At 39.3% G+C, this 15,377-nt stretch overlaps 2 protein-coding genes across 6 annotated transcripts; both read left to right on the top strand.

Moving 5' to 3' along the window:
• The first annotated feature begins 342 nt into the window (after positions 1-342).
• Positions 343-4,574, top strand: LOC139198104 (uncharacterized). Its single transcript, XM_070826366.1, has 8 exons — positions 343-903; positions 977-1,193; positions 1,461-1,616; positions 1,812-1,969; positions 2,084-2,218; positions 2,820-3,357; positions 3,721-3,978; positions 4,201-4,574. Exons 1-8 carry the CDS (start codon positions 343-345, stop codon positions 4,572-4,574), a joined length of 2,397 nt encoding a protein of 798 aa, XP_070682467.1.
• A 3,026-nt stretch (positions 4,575-7,600) lies between these two features.
• Positions 7,601-11,490, top strand: LOC103453321 (serine/arginine-rich splicing factor SC35-like). 5 transcript variants are annotated; one of them, XR_001791995.3, is made up of 9 exons: positions 7,601-7,859; positions 7,962-8,120; positions 8,207-8,273; positions 8,392-8,469; positions 9,464-9,655; positions 9,747-10,020; positions 10,132-10,299; positions 10,642-10,962; positions 11,080-11,490. XR_001791995.3 is itself a non-coding variant. In XM_008392861.4 (7 exons), exons 1-7 carry the CDS (start codon positions 7,784-7,786, stop codon positions 10,135-10,137), a joined length of 852 nt encoding a protein of 283 aa, XP_008391083.1. In that variant the 5' UTR covers positions 7,601-7,783; the 3' UTR covers positions 10,138-10,438. The 5 variants fall into 5 exon arrangements, 1 of the variants encoding a protein (XP_008391083.1); XR_001791993.3 differs by having other exon boundaries at positions 10,642-10,966; XR_001791994.3 differs by having other exon boundaries at positions 10,642-10,966; positions 11,064-11,490.
• The last annotated feature ends 3,887 nt before the right edge of the window (positions 11,491-15,377 follow it).

Genomic DNA, 15,377 nt, shown 5'->3' with positions numbered 1-15,377 from the left:
TTGTTGGAACTAAATTCATGCGTCGCCACAAGTGGTGGAGATGCACAAATTCGAGTAACCTATAAAAGAGTAGATAACCATGAGCAAGCTAAAGACTGGGGGTGTATTGGTCAAAGGCTCTCAAACAGTCAAGTTAGTAAGCAAAATATGACTCAAATAGTGGGCAAGAGAGTTAAAGTACGATAATTGCGTTACCAGAGATGAACCCTAGAATGATATATTTATACTAATCGGAGAGAGACATTTTTAAGATAAAATCCTCTATTAGACTGGGAGAATTTCAGAAGACATCTAGGAGTAAGTATTTCATGCCTTTGGGGGTGCGATTACTTGTGGCGTTCTATGGCGACCACGACTCCCTGTGCTATTTACCAAGAGTTTTATGAGATTTTGTTGAGGGTTGAGGATTCTGAAAATATGCCCAGTGACAGTGAAGAAGAGGAAGAAAAAGATGGTAATATGAAGAAAAGTAATAATAATAGAGATAAGGGTCAGTTGTCTCAAGGACCTCGTAAGACTCAAAGTTTTAAGAGAAGTGGTGCCAGATCCAGTTCTTCTAACGAGGGTTTGAGTTCCACTGGGCAAATGAGATGTGGCAGATTTTCAAGAGGTTCTAGATTCCAGAGACAGAAGGATTCTGGTAGCACATGTGCTCCTTTATGTCGTAGATGTAATAATCGAAATTTTGGGGAGTGTAGGCGAGGCAGTAGCGGATGCTATACTTATGGCCAGATGGGGCATCGGGCTATTCAGTGCCCGCAGAACCAACAGAGGCCCCAACCATCTTCTTTATCACCACCTGTCCCGATCCAGCAAGTCCCAAGGCCTAGTAGTTTTACCCAGATGAGTTACGGGGGTGCTTATCACTATCAGGGTGATATTGCTCCATATTATAGAGGACCAGTATCAGCATCCATAAGATCCATATCAGCAGGGTGGTTATGCTTAGTATTCCGGAGGTTATATGCCATATCAGCCGTACTCAGCAGGTGGGTCACAATGGCATCCTGGAGGACAATCCCAACACATGGAGGTTGCTTTTAGTAGTGCAGGATTGTTAAGGCAGCCCAATCAGCCTGGTCAGGGACGTGGTAATCAGGCTTGCAGAGGCTGTGCGGGACGACAGCAGACACATGGGCGTATTCATCACATTACGTTGCAAGATGCTCAGAATAATCCTGATTTAATCATGGGTACGTTGAATATTCTTTGTCATTTTGCTAGAGTATTGATTGATTGTGGTGCTACACATTCTGTTATTTCTCATACGTTTGCTCAGACAACGCAACCTCATCCCACACCTCTTGGATATAAGTTAGAATTTTCAATGCCTAGAGGGGAGACATGTTATGTTAGCAGCTAGGTGTATCCTGGATGTCCCGTGTTGGTGGAGGATGTTGTTATGCCAACTAACTTTATTCCATTAGATATTGTTGATTTTGATGTTATTTTGGGCACAGATTGGTTACATTACAATCGTGCCAAGATAGATTGCTACGGGAAGACAGTCACTTTTCATCGTCCAGGAGTACCTATGGTTACATTTGTGGACGAGTGTAGTGGAGTGAGGCACGACGTCATCTTTGCCGTGAGGGCTAAAAGGTTGTTAAAGAAAGGTTGTTAGGGATATTTGGCTCATGTGGTATTAAATGACAATACTCCTAGTAGTGTGGATGATGTACGAGTAGTCAGACATTTTCCTGACGTATTCCTTGATGATTTACCTAAATTACCACCAGACCGAGGTGTGGAGTTCACTATTGATTTACTTACAGGTACAAATTATATATCTTTAACTTCTTATTGAATAGCTCCCACTGAATTGAGGGAATTGAAAATCCAGTTACAGGAATTAGTTGATAAGGGTTTTATTCAGCCTAGTACTTCACTTTGGGGATCTCCAGTTTTATTTGTACGAAAGAAAGACGGGACTTTGAGGCTATGCATTGATCATCGGCAGTTGAATCGGGTAATGATTAAAAACCGTTATCCATTGTCGCGTATAGATGATTTATTTGATTAGTTTCAAGGCGTCTGTATGTTTTCTAAGATTGATTTAAGGTTTGGTTATTATCAACTAAAGATCAAAAGTGAGGATGTTCCTAAGACGACTTTTAGGACTCGTTATGGTCATTATGAGTTTCGTGTGATGCCATTCGGGCTAACTAATGTGCCTGCAGCTTTTATGGGCTTGATGAATCGAGTCGTATTTAGACAGGTTTGTCATTGTCTTTATTGACAATATTTTGGTGTACTCTAAATCTAAAGCTAAGCATGCTCGATATCTCACTTTGGTGTTGAAGAGATTGAGGGAGCATCAATTATATGCTAAGTTTAGCAAATGCCAATTTTGGCTAGATCAAGTGGCATTTTTTGGGCATGTTATATCGACTCAAGGTATTCAGGTGGACCTTTAGAAGGTAGCGGTCGTTGAGAATTGGAAACAGCCACGAACCGTTATTGAGGTACGAAGTTTCCTTGGCCTAGCAGGTTATTATAGATGGTTTGTTAAAGATTTTTCAGTCATTGCATTACCACTGACGAGGTTAACTAAAAAGGATGTTAAATTTGAGTGGGACGATAATTGTGAGTAGAGTTTCCAGCAGTTAAAATATTGTCTCACTTATGCACCTATTTTGGCTCTGCCAGATGACAATGGTAACTTTGAGATTTGCAGTGATGCTTCCTTGAATGGTCTAGGATGTGTGTTGATGTAGCATGGTAGGGTGATTGCTTATGCTTAGCGACAATTAAAACCACATGAAATGAATTATCCTACTAATGATCTTGAATTAGTAGCTATTGTTTTTGCCTTGAAGATTTGGAGACATTATCTCTATGAAGAAAAATGCATGATTTTTATGGATCATAAAAGTCTTCAATATCTTTTCACCCAAAGGGACCTTAATCTTCGACAAAGAAGATGGATAGAGTTACTCAGCGATTATGATTGCACGATTGAGTCTCACCCCGGTCATGCAAATGTGGTGGCAGACGCATTTAGTAGAAAATCTCAAGGTAGAATTAATGCTCTATACGCTTGTCGTATCCCTCTGCTTGCATATTTGAGATCCACTGGAGTGAAGTTAGGGGTAGAAGATTGGAAAGAAGCTTTGATTGCTAGTTTCCAGGTTAGACCAATTTTAATTGATCGTGTGCTCGAGGCTCAGATGAATGAGGAGGAAACTCATGAGTTAATTCAAGTAAGAAATCAGGGGAAAAAGAAAGATCTCAGAATTAGAGAATTGGATGGCATGCTTATACAGGAGAATAGAATGTACGTGCCAAATAATGCAGAATTCAAGAAAGAAATTCTTGATGAAGCACATATATCGGCATATGCGATGCATCCCAGAAGTACTAAAATGTATCATACCATTCGACCATTTTATTATTGACCTGGTATGAAAAGAGAAATTGCCGAATATGTGAGTAGGTGTGCCATTTGTCAACAGGTTAAAGTTGAGAGGAAAAAACCATTTGGATTAATGCAGCCACTTCCCGTTCCATAGTGGAAATGAGAAGATATTACTATGGATTTCGGGTACAAGCTTCACCGTACACGAAAAGGTTATGATGGAATTTGGGTGATCGTGGATCGGCTTACTAAATCAGCACACTTTATTCCAGTAAGCGATAAATATTCTTTAAGCTGATTAGCTGAATGATTTATATAAGAGATTGTTAAATACCACGGGGTTCTGGTTAGTATTATTTCAGATCGAGATCCTAGGTTCACTACTAAGTTGTGGGTGGCATTTCAGGAGGCTCTTGGTTCGAGGTTACTCTATAGTACGACATATCATCCCCAGACAGATGGACAATCTGAGATGACTATTCAAATGCTGGAGGATATGCTAAGATATTTAGTATTGCAGTTTGGCGATTCTTGGCATAAGCGTTTAGATTTGATGGAATTCGCCTGCAATAATAGCTACCATTCGAGCATTGATATGTCACCTTTTGAAGCACTCTATGGTAAGTCTTGTCGGACTCCTCTATGCTGGTCAGAGGTTGGTGAAAGAGTTTTGGTGGGGCCTGAGATTGTAGATGAGACTACACATAATATTCAGGTAATTAAATATAACCTGAAAGCGGCCCAGAATCATCAAAAGAGTCTAGCGGATAAACATGCCACAGATAGTGTGTATAAAGTAGGTGATTGGGTATTTCTAAAGCTATCATTGTGGAAATGAGTAGTACAATTCGGGAAGAAAGATAAGTTAAGTCCTAGATACATCGGACTATATCAAATCACCAAGCGAGTCGGTGAAGTCGCTTATAGGCTTGAGTTGCCTCCTGAATTATCTAAAGTGCTTTTTCATGTTTATGTGCTTCATCATTATGTCTCAGATCCATCACATGTGATACCTCATCAACCATTGGAAATTAATCTAGATTTGACTTATGCCGAGGAGTCGGTGACAATTTTAGATTGGAAGGATAAGGTTTTGAGGAATAAAACCGTGCGTTTAGTAAAAGTTTTATGGAGAAATCATTCGGTGGAGAAAGTCACTTGGGAAACGGAAGATTGTATGAGAGATATGTATTCACGCTTGTTTTACGAATATTAGTGGTTTGTATAGTATTGTATGAAATTTCGGGTACGAAATTTTCTTAAAGGGGGTAGGTTGTGACAACTTGTCCCGAATTATAATGTATTTTATTCCTGAAAGTGTGAAAATGATGGTTTTACCCTTGAGCGTTGGGTTGTGAATGCGTTTATGGGCTAAGGTAAATGTACCAATTACATCATTTCCTAATTTTTGGGATTTTAGTGGGCCAATTGGAACTCAATTGGAACTCAAGGGTTTAATTTTGTTGCCCAATCCGGACCATACCCACATACACACACGTTGACCTCTCTCTCTTTCTTGATCTTTCTCACCTATCTGTACAACCTGTACGGTCAATTCATCGACTATCTTCTTCATTCATGGATCAAGCTTGAGGACATCACATCATCTTCCTCATAACCTCACAAACTCGCCTATACTTTTAGTTTCTTGTTTAGTGGTCAAAAACCCAAGAAAACAAAAATTCCGATGGGGAGCAAACTTGTTCCTACACGATCGCCAAGGTTTCACAAGGTTCTAAGGTTCAAAGAGGTCCTAGGCAACTTTATAAGGATCTTAGGTAAATTTTGGAAGGTTTTGGACGTCAGGACACTCGAGTTCTTCGAGTTGAAGGTTTGGCCAGTTTTCACGAAATTTTTCGACGAGATTCCATTGGTTTTAGGACTCCAAAGTGGTAAGATCATGTTCTCCTTGTTGAGAGCTTCATTTTGGTACAAATTTCATGAAATTTGGTGTTGAAATGAGTGAGATACTAAGATTTGAAGTTTTTCCAGAAATCGGCAAGTGCAATGGTGACTGGCGCCGGACTCCGGCGAACCAAGGAAGGAGAAGGGGAATATTCCATCAACTTTGACGGAATATGATAACTGCTTCAGGTAAATTACACGGTATATTCCATTATTTAATGGAATATTCCATAACGCCGTTAGGGAATTCGTCAGTGTGCCAGGCATGTGCCTGTGCGTGAGCGGCGAGTAGGAACTTATAAATTTTTTCTAAAAATATAGGGATATTCGTGGGGTTGAGTAGGCCACAATGGTATATTCATATACCCCAATTGAGCAACGTATGAGAAGTTATTACCTAGTTTTGATCATGTGCTTAAAATAATGTTAAAGTAGTTGTTTCACATATAGGTGAGACGTTTCCTGAGGACGAGCGTAGTCAGGTGAAGCTCGGGGGTTACAACCCTACCACATACCAGTGAGTGGGCTTTTAGTTTTTAATATATATGTATATATGCTTGGTATTTTTCCCAAAAAATATTTAAATGGTTTTATGTTTCGAATGCCATGCCAAATGTTTTATAGTTAGAATATGCATTTAGTAGTCGCATATATTATTGTTGGTGCTACAGACGATGCTCAGGTAAGTTCCAGGTGAGTTTATAGATGGTGGATGTGAGTTATATGATTATGATTACATTGATGCATTTAGAGCTCATAAACCTGCACCCCTGTGTTAGTGCTCCTGCACATAGCCAGGGCACAGTCTTTAACGTGATGTTCACCTCCGGCACCGCACGCTCACCTTGGATCCAAGTTTGGTGCACAGTCCTATCGTTCATACCACTATAGGTGGTTCTGACTCGTAGGTGATTCACGATTATTCGCACAGTCTTCACATGATCGTAGCACTTGAGCATATTTATTTACACCCAGTCCTGTCGTATAGACCATTTTAGGTGGTTCCGACTCGTGTGCAGGCATATTTGATGAGCTATAGATTCAGCCGTACATGCCACCTTAGGTGGATCCGGCTGGCATATTACTTTTCATTGAATTACTTCACCTGATTTACTTACCTCATTATGTTGAGATATTTGACATGGTATACACGTGGATTTGACTATTTCAAGTGTGGTTTCGATATACGTATGTATTCTATTTTCTAGGAAATTATACAGGTCTTATGGCGAGGGGTTACTATCTTTGATGATTGAAATGGTTTTGAAAATATTTGTTTTTGCCCACTCACACTTTTTGTTTTGCGCCCTTCCAGGTTCTAGGTAGAAGCGTTCTTGTTCGTGGCTTGCGAGGAGTCTACAACGGTTCTAACAGACGGTATCTAATGTAGAACCATCCCTCTGGTATTGTATAATTAGTATTTGTCCTGCTGGATTGCACTTAGGCTACCTATGCTCTGATTGTGTGTGTTTACATTTAAATCTCGTCGCTCGCACCTATTTATTCGTCTAGTTTAAATTAGTTAGCTTGGTTTTTATTTACTCACATTTTTATATCCTTATCACTTCCACACTGTGCACATGGCTACGTCACCTTCACATGACGGCCAGCATGCCTTGATTTAGGTCGGGGTGTGTCAAAATAACAATTACCCAACACCTAACTTGCTAATTAAATTAAATATTTCTTTATAATAGGGTTCAGTTCCATTTCGTTTCATTTCCAAATAACAGGAATCGAAACCAAACTGTTATTTTAGCTATTGGTGCGATTTCAAACTGAAACTATTTTCAAAACCGAAAAGTTGAATCGTTCGATGCCGTCTAGTATAATCTCGGTTCAGTTTCAATTTTCCATCCCAAATACCGACCCCTAGTTTATATTTATATTGCAGAAGAAAAAACTAACACTATGTTTGGATGAAAAAATTTAAAATTACTAAGGAATTTTAAAATGACGGAAATTGAAATGATAAGATTTTATTTTTTAGAATTTGTAAATTGTCTTGTTTGATTAACCTAAAAAAAACAATGAAATTGAATACAAAATTTGTTATTTTTAAATTCTCATCATAGAAATTGGGAAATGATACCTATTTATATGGAATTTAAACTTGAGAATTGGAGGTCCAAAATTCCAAGTTTGTTTTCCACGCGGAAATTCTAAAGTTCTATGTTATGAATCCAAACAAGAGAATTGATGCATGTCAATGTATAAATTTTAATTTTTATCAAAATTACAAGTTTATTTGCCTCATCCAAACAAACATAGTGTAAAACTTTGCACTTATATGGAATTTACACATTGACGGAAAAGCGGAGAAAACCGGGAGAAGTCGGGTAAACATAGTAAACTAAAAAACCACATTGAATAAAGAAACAAAATGAGGGGCATATTCGTCAACATAGCGCCCAATAACTTGACCTCCTCCCCCACCTCAAATCACAAACCCTAGCGCTCGCGAGCCCTCGGATACCGCCGCAGACTCACGCACCCCCGCCGCTCCAATCCCTCTCGGAGATGTCGCACTTCGGTCGATCCGGACCTCCGGACATCAGAGAGACCTACTCCCTCCTCGTCCTCAACATCACTTTCCGTAATTCCCCTTTTGCCCTCCTCCTCCATCATCCCCTTGCTCAAAATACTAACTCTCCCTCTCTCTGACACACTCTCTCTCTCTCTCTCTCTGTGTTTACAGGAACCACCGCGGACGACCTTTTCCCGCTCTTCGACAAGTACGGAAAGGTCGTCGATGTCTTCATTCCCCGAGACCGGAGAACTGGCGATTCCCGCGGATTCGCTTTCGTTCGGTATAAGTATCAGGACGAGGCGCAGAAGGCTGTGGAGAAACTTGATGGTTCCTCTCTCTCTCTCACTCTGCCCGCTTATTAGCTTAATTAGAAGCTGGGATTTTGTAATTAATCAATTGAATTTTGATTTCAGGGAGAGTTGTCGATGGAAGAGAGATAATGGTTCAGTTTGCTAAATACGGCCCCAATGCGGAGCGAATGTAAGTTTTTCGTGCGATGTAATGGGTTTTGAGAATTGTGTTTGTTGCCAGTTTTTATGTTTTTATTGGAGTGTTGCTGTTTTAACAATTTTGGTTTGGTTTGTTTTTGATTTTCTAGCCACAAGGGTAGGGTAAGTGAATCAACTTCTAAGCTCAAATCAAGGTCCCGAAGCCGTAGCCGTAGCCCTCGTCCTAGGTGAGATTTCTTCATTTGCTGGAATTGGGTAGAGCACAAATCGTTGTATTCTGATTAACTGTAATTGGGTAATACCGATATCTTGTGTTCTAATGTTGCGTTTCTAGTCCTGCATTACCACATATTGGTTTTGCAGTTTCCTTCTGAATAATATGTGCGTGTTGTATTTAGTTGGTATTTACAGTTCACTGTTTGCTTTAATACATCTAGGCATTTAATTTTAGCAGCTGATGGTTATCAGTTGCCATTGAAGTGGACTGCATATATGCAAGGGGTATGCTGTTGTAGCATGGGGTGATAGTTGTATCATAGGGTGATAGGTGTAGCAGTCTGGACTGGTCGATTTTTGTTTCTTAAACTCTATCTGGTATTGGCGTTTTTCACCATCCTACAACTTTTTGGGGTTTTGGTGAAATTTTCTAATCTTACACCTTCGTACATAATTTTTCTTTCTTTTCTTCATTTTTTACTGGGGGTTTGCACATCAGTTTCTGTTTTTATTTTTTCATGATTGGGGTCCTAGCCTAATGGCAGAGGACCAAGGGACTCTTTAACAAGGCTCAGGTGTTTTGAATTCGAAATACCTACTTCTTTCGATCCTCAACATTCTTTCTTTTTTCATGTTGACGAAGAGCTCTTAACTATTTCTTAGTGCTGCATGATGCTTTGGGTGGAGGGTGATGTCTCTGTTTCAGTTATTTGATTCTTGCAACGGTACAGCTGTTTTTTGAAGCTGGTGTATTTTCTTATTTTTCTATTTTTATATAAATCTTTTTATTGAGTTTATTAGTACAGTTATTATGACATAGGCCTCTATTCTCACTGAACAGATTTTACATGGATTTAGGGTTTTTTTATTTTTATTTTTATTGGGAGCTAATACACCCTTATGTGTTTGTTAGTAATTGTGTGCTTTTGGAAAGCTGTACCACTGACATGAGTCTATAAAATTTGTGGAAATTATGTTGCAGCAACTGACCCAAAAAATTTTCAGGTATCGAGATGAATATAAGGAAAAGGATTACGGAAGTCGCAGTCGAAGTAGGGAGAAATATAGTCGTGACAGGCACCATAGGAGTGAAAGAGAGCATCGCTACAGAAGTAGGAGCCGCAGTGCAAGTCCTGATAATCGTAAGAGGGGCAGATATGATGATGAGCGGCGGAGTCGAAGCCGGTCTTATGGAAGGTATAAAATATTGTTTCTGATAATGTCTTTTATCATGAATTATTGTGCCTTACTAAAGTGTTATTTGATGCTAACCTTTTGTACTTCAAAGTGCCTCTCCTGTTCGGAATAGCCCCAAGTCTCGCAGGAGCCCCTCTCCTCGTAGGAGCTCATCTCCTCGCAGGAGCCCTTCTCCTCGCATGAGCGCATCTCCTCGGAGGAGCACATCTCCTCAGAGGAGCCCATCTCCTCGTACGACACCTTCTAGGGGTGAGAATGTTGATGGACGCAACCGCAAGGAACGCTCTCCTACCCCCAAAGATATTTCACCACATGGACGACGTAATGATTCTCCAAGTCTTTCCCCTCGTAAATCTGATGCTGATGTAAGCCATACACTTTGGGTAGATATTTAATTGTTCCTATTGTTGGATTGCAACATATTATTGCATGAATAAGTATGTATGAGTCGTTTAAGTTGTTATATTGTTCTGCAGGAATGATGGACTCTCATCTTTTGGCCTGAGATGATAACTTTTGGCTCGACTCCTTGTGTCTGAATTCTTAGTAGGAGGATGACTTTCATATTATGGATCAACGAATTGAATGTTACTTTTGACTTCCTGCAGTTTTGTTGAAGGTTAAACATTTCTTTGTTGGACTCAGTGAGTTTTTTAACTCATCTAAGTCTGATGGTAGCCTTTTGTATTCTATTACTGGGCTGGTACAATATGAAGTGTTTGCTGTAGTTTTTATAATGGCTTAGCAGTCCATGCGAATGGGAGTCTTCTGATTATCGTTTTACATTGCAGTTTTTTAGGTTCTAGAATTAGCGTCTTTATTTTCTCAAAATATTTAATCTTTTTAGTTTCTTTCTATTCGTATTTGTTTTGAGCTTTTTTATTGCTGTCATTTTTTCTGCTCCGTTATTTTTACTTATGTTCATTTTTTCTTTCCATGAGCTGAAACTTGCTTTGTTCATGCCATATACTGGCCTTATTTATTAGTGATGTTCGGGAAGAGTGAACATTGCTGATTGGTGAGATGCTGTAGCTGTACTAGCTGTTGGTGCTATTTCTACTACAGAAATGGTAGATGTCAATGAGTCGTGTCCCTGCTGATTGCAGTCTGGTCTTATCCTATTATCCTACTTGCAATGGTCGATAGATTGGGCTTATGTAGTGGTATCAGGAAGAGTGAACTTGCTGATTGACGAGATGCTGTAGTAGCTGTTGGTGCTATTTTAACTACACAAATGGTAGATGTCAATGTCATGTTCTTGCTGATTGCGGTCTGCTCTTAGCCTGTTTTGCTTTCATGAAACTCTGGTTGGTAAGAGTAAAACTCATGTTTCCAGTCTTATATCCATCGGTTTTTTGTATTTTGTTTTTCCCTTGATCACACTGATTTTGCTTCACTGATTGTAAAGTTTTGGTCCTGTAAAGGAATCGGGGATGCTGTGGTTGCCTAAAGTTGGTCGGAATTCACTTGCCATTGCATGTAGCCGATGCAGTATTTTTCTAATAGGAGCTGATGCATTCATTATTTTTAGGAGCTGATGCGGTATTTTTTTTTATAGGAGCTGATGCAGTTTATAGGAACACATAGATTTTTGTTTTGCTTTTGTTTTCTTTTCTGGGAGTAGAAAAAATAGCGGGGTGGTGGGCGCGTTACGGTCGATCATTAGCTAGTTGCTGGCAGCCACCGCAGTGCTATGAATATTCTATAGTCATGCCCTTGATGCAATAATTGGTATATTTAGGTAAATTACTGACGCAAAGTACTTGTTCAGCTATGTGAAAGATTGTTCATGTTCAACAAAGTTATAAGCTTGTATGATGATATTGTTCATGTAACTCTACTTTTGTGCAATTTTTCTTTAAATTCTTTGAATTTCTTTCGGGTCTTGGTACGAGTCGCGATACCATTGTTAAAACTCCTAGGTGCTCTAATCGCAATGTAACATGTTCATTCTACGTTGATGGAGACCTTTGCGTATTGGGTTCTGTATTACGGTACTGCTACGTTATTCAAAGTCTCACAGGGGAAGGATCTGGCTGCACCTCACTGTGGCATCTTAGGCCAAAAGTACTGTTACTTTAACTTAAAAACACTAGGCATTTCGATGTTGGCACTGGATGTTATTCTGGCGTGATTAGGTGTAAGGGCTGGTTTGGTATTGCTGTGCTTTGAAAAAAAGCTGCTGTGAGAATAAACGGCTGTGCTGTGAGAATAAGCGGCTGTGAAATAAATCAGTAGAGTGTTTGGTAAATTTTTTTGTAAAAGTGCTTTTGGAAAAAAAAGCAGTCTAATAGTGGATCTTTTCAATTAAGAAGCACTGTAGCTCCGTGTGCTTTGAAAAAATGCCAGTTTTTCAAAGCTACAAATAGCAGCTTCAGCTTTTTCCTTTGATTTCAGCTTATTCTCACAGTAATTTCCAAAATAAGCTATTTTTTTTCAGTTTACCAAACACCTAAAACCCTCACAGCTTTTTTTCATGAGTGTTTTTTTTTTAAGCACCTCACTCCCAAACTAGGTCTAAGTCTTGCGTCTTGCGGGATTTTTGTTACACTGATGAATGACCTTGTATACGCGTGAACGTGTCTTCTGACTCCACAGTTAATAGAGTTAGGGCTTGTTTAGGGTTGTGTATCGAAAACCTAGTTTATTAAAAAATTTGAAACATTAAATATGTATCGGAAAATAAAGAAATACTTATTTAAAAAACTGTTGGTGCCGGTAGAAAAAAAATAGCAAAGCGATTTTTGATCGTATGCCACAATTTGAGGATTTACAAACTGTTTGCTGAGTCGTCACAAGACAAACTGTCGATCCTACACCACTGCAAAAGTCTGCTGCCGCCCTGAAATAATTGGCTTAGAAAAAAGAAGCCTAACTCGAAAATTGGTTTTGTGCACTTGTTGATCATGCTTCCTGCTTTTGGGGGCATTTATAATTGCTTTCTATGCAATCTATATCACTTTGAGAAGAAAAAGGAACAAAACGAATTAAGCGACATTCAATATTTGATGGAAAAATATTGTACAAAGAAATCATAAAAGCAACTGAGAATTTTGATGCTAAATATTGTGGAGCAAAAAATAATAAAAAAAAAATATTGAGGCAACACATGGATTTTTGGGTAAAAAAGACAAGATTACCCTCGAGACATACCGGGATTTCTACACGTGCAATCATCCCTCAATCAAGTCAAAAATGCCCAAAATAGATATTTATTCAAAACCTATTTCATCCATCCTCATCAAATCTTCTCCACTAGATAACCCTCAAATCATTCATTTCTAATTATATTAATTAGCTAATTAATTGATTTATTACTCAATTAATTTATTGATTAGCTAGCAAATCATGAATCTCACCCAAAAAACTATCCAAGTGGCCAGTCCATCTCCTCCCAAAGGGGCCAACCACACCCCTATATAAACACCCTCATTTTGTTCAAAACCTAAGTTCTACATTTTTGCTAAATTCTCTAAATTCTCCTAACATTTTTCCCTCAAATTTCTAACTTTGGCATTGGAGGTTCTTCGGCCAAAGCCCTCCCCATTCATCGTGGGCACGTGAGGCTCTTGGCCTTGACCTAAGGTGTTATTTGTTTTGTAGGTGCAATTTTGTCCAAGAACAAGGATGAATAAATTTGCATCCACCAATATTGCATTGGGAGAGGGTCAGTTGGAAGTGTTTACAAAGCAATGCCGCCCTGAGATGACTTGGTAGCAGTTAAGAAACTCCACAGTCCGTGTGATGGTGGTGAGTGAAGCAAAGAGTTCTTAAACGAGGTAAGGGCAGGGGCGGAGTTAGAATTTTTTTTTTTAGTGGGGGCAACCCGAAAAACAACTAAGAAAACCTTATTATAGTATGTCTTACACCCAATACGATAGCATGGATGACTTCAAATGATGAGGTATCACCATTCCAAAGTTACAAAAAATTCAATGTTGTAGTGGAAGGTGGCAAAGTGATGAGAAAAAAATATTAATACATGATAGGTGGGAGATGGGTTTTTTGGTTTGAATGACAAAACAAGAACACTTTTGCTCATATAATATTTGATATGGAGTATATGTAGTATGAAGGTATGTTGGATATTAGATACATAAATTTTCTTTAAGGAGAACGCGTATGTATTATATAACTATAGTTTGTAACTTAACAAACGAATTACTTGACTGAGAATATCTGCCTCAGTGAGCCTTTATTGGCTCCGTCCATGGGTAAGGGCATAAACTGTGACACAACATCGGAATATTGTTAAGCTTCATGGTTTCTGTCAGCATTCGAGGCACTCATTTTTTATTTACGAGTACCTTGAAAGGGGTAGCTTGTTTACAATCTTAGCCAATGATGAGGAAGTTAAGAAGTGTTTGTTAGAACTAATTAGGGTTAGCTCATAACAAGGAATACGAACAGTTATTCAAATGAGTTAAAATATTTATTCCTGCAGGTTGTAGACAATATGCATCTACATGTAATCATGTCGAAGAAACACAAAGGAATAAGAGTGCTGCCTGAAGATGTCATGGATCAGAACGAAGAAGAGAGTCTGATGTAGGACAAAATTTTGATTATTTCAATAAAATTGAAAGAAGAAAGCGGCAAGCAAAAAAGAAAAGTGATGGGAGAATTAGTAATTCATGTGTTAATACATTATTTGCTACAGCCATATCTCGAAAGTGGATATTTTGGACTTTTCAGATTGTTTGGATGAACTAACTTTCATTTCTAATGCGTTTGTAGAAGATGTTTGTACCATACTTGACCAATCCCGAAACTATTGAGCACCGGTCAACGTTATGCCGTCAAGGACCTAGAAGAGCTTCCCTTCAACCAGGAGGCCAATCACAAAGCGACACGTGTCGTCATCAGAAGCCAATCACAGCTCGACACGTGTCAACATCAGAAGCCAATCACAACACGACACGTGTCGATGTTAGAACAAAACTAGAAACTCTCCTCTATAAATAGGGATCATTCTCCCACAATAATCTCTAATGTCATTTTGTACTAAACTATTCACTAGAACTCACTAAACCAGAGCTTGAACCTATGTATTTGTGTAAACCCTTCACAATTAATGAGAACTCCTCTACTGCGTGGACGTAGCCAATCTGGGTGAACCACGTACATCCTGTGTTTGCTTCTCTGTCTCTATTCATTTACGTATTTATCCTCACTAGTGACCGAAGCAACCAAGCGAAGGTCACAAAACTTGACACTTTCTGTTGTACCAAAGTCCTCGCTGATTTTGTGCATCAACATTTGGCGCCGTCTGTGGGAAAGACACTTACTCCCACTCTCTTCAGCTTTGTCAAGCTGGTTTCCACCGCTCGTACACTTTCTTTTGGCCAAGCATCTCTCTCCGACATGGGGAGCGAAAGAAGCCACAGCACACAGAATGACACCCCCGCTGGACCTAGTATGAAGCAGCGAAAACAGGAAGGAAATAGAGTCACTCTTCAAGCTAAAGTCGATGAGCTAGAGGTTCAGAACAACAAGATAGCAATGAAGAATGAAGTCCTCCAGGAACAATATGAAAAACTTTTCGAGATGCTTCACGAGGCTAGGCAGGCTCAAACACATAAGCTCGTCGCCCCTGTTGAGGTTAACAATCAACTGAATGCCCCCCAACACGGAGGGTCGCCGATATCCGACACGGACATCCCTGATAGGGATCGAGCTACACATCAATGTGATAATCAACATGAGACTTCTCTCAACCCAG

Source organism: Malus domestica, chromosome 08, assembly GCF_042453785.1.
Source record: "Malus domestica chromosome 08, GDT2T_hap1".
NCBI lineage: Eukaryota > Viridiplantae > Streptophyta > Magnoliopsida > Rosales > Rosaceae > Malus > Malus domestica.
Note: the sequence above shows the minus strand (reverse complement) of the source record. Positions and strands in the feature narration are given on the sequence as shown.

Bases quoted from the DNA above. Each gene is read 5' to 3' on its own strand.
- LOC139198104 (XM_070826366.1), top strand. From the start codon at position 343: ATGGCGACCACGACTCCCTGTGCTATTTACCAAGAGTTTTATGAGATT. The intron at 904-976 runs GTATCAGCATCC...ATGCCATATCAG, and splicing joins CTCCATATTATAGAGGACCA to CCGTACTCAGCAGGTGGGTC. The intron at 3,979-4,200 runs GTAAGTCTTGTC...GGAAATGAGTAG, and splicing joins ACCTTTTGAAGCACTCTATG to TACAATTCGGGAAGAAAGAT.
- LOC103453321 (XM_008392861.4), top strand. From the start codon at position 7,784: ATGTCGCACTTCGGTCGATCCGGACCTCCGGACATCAGAGAGACCTAC. The intron at 8,121-8,206 runs GTTCCTCTCTCT...TTTTGATTTCAG, and splicing joins GGCTGTGGAGAAACTTGATG to GGAGAGTTGTCGATGGAAGA. The intron at 9,656-9,746 runs GTATAAAATATT...TGTACTTCAAAG, and splicing joins CGAAGCCGGTCTTATGGAAG to TGCCTCTCCTGTTCGGAATA.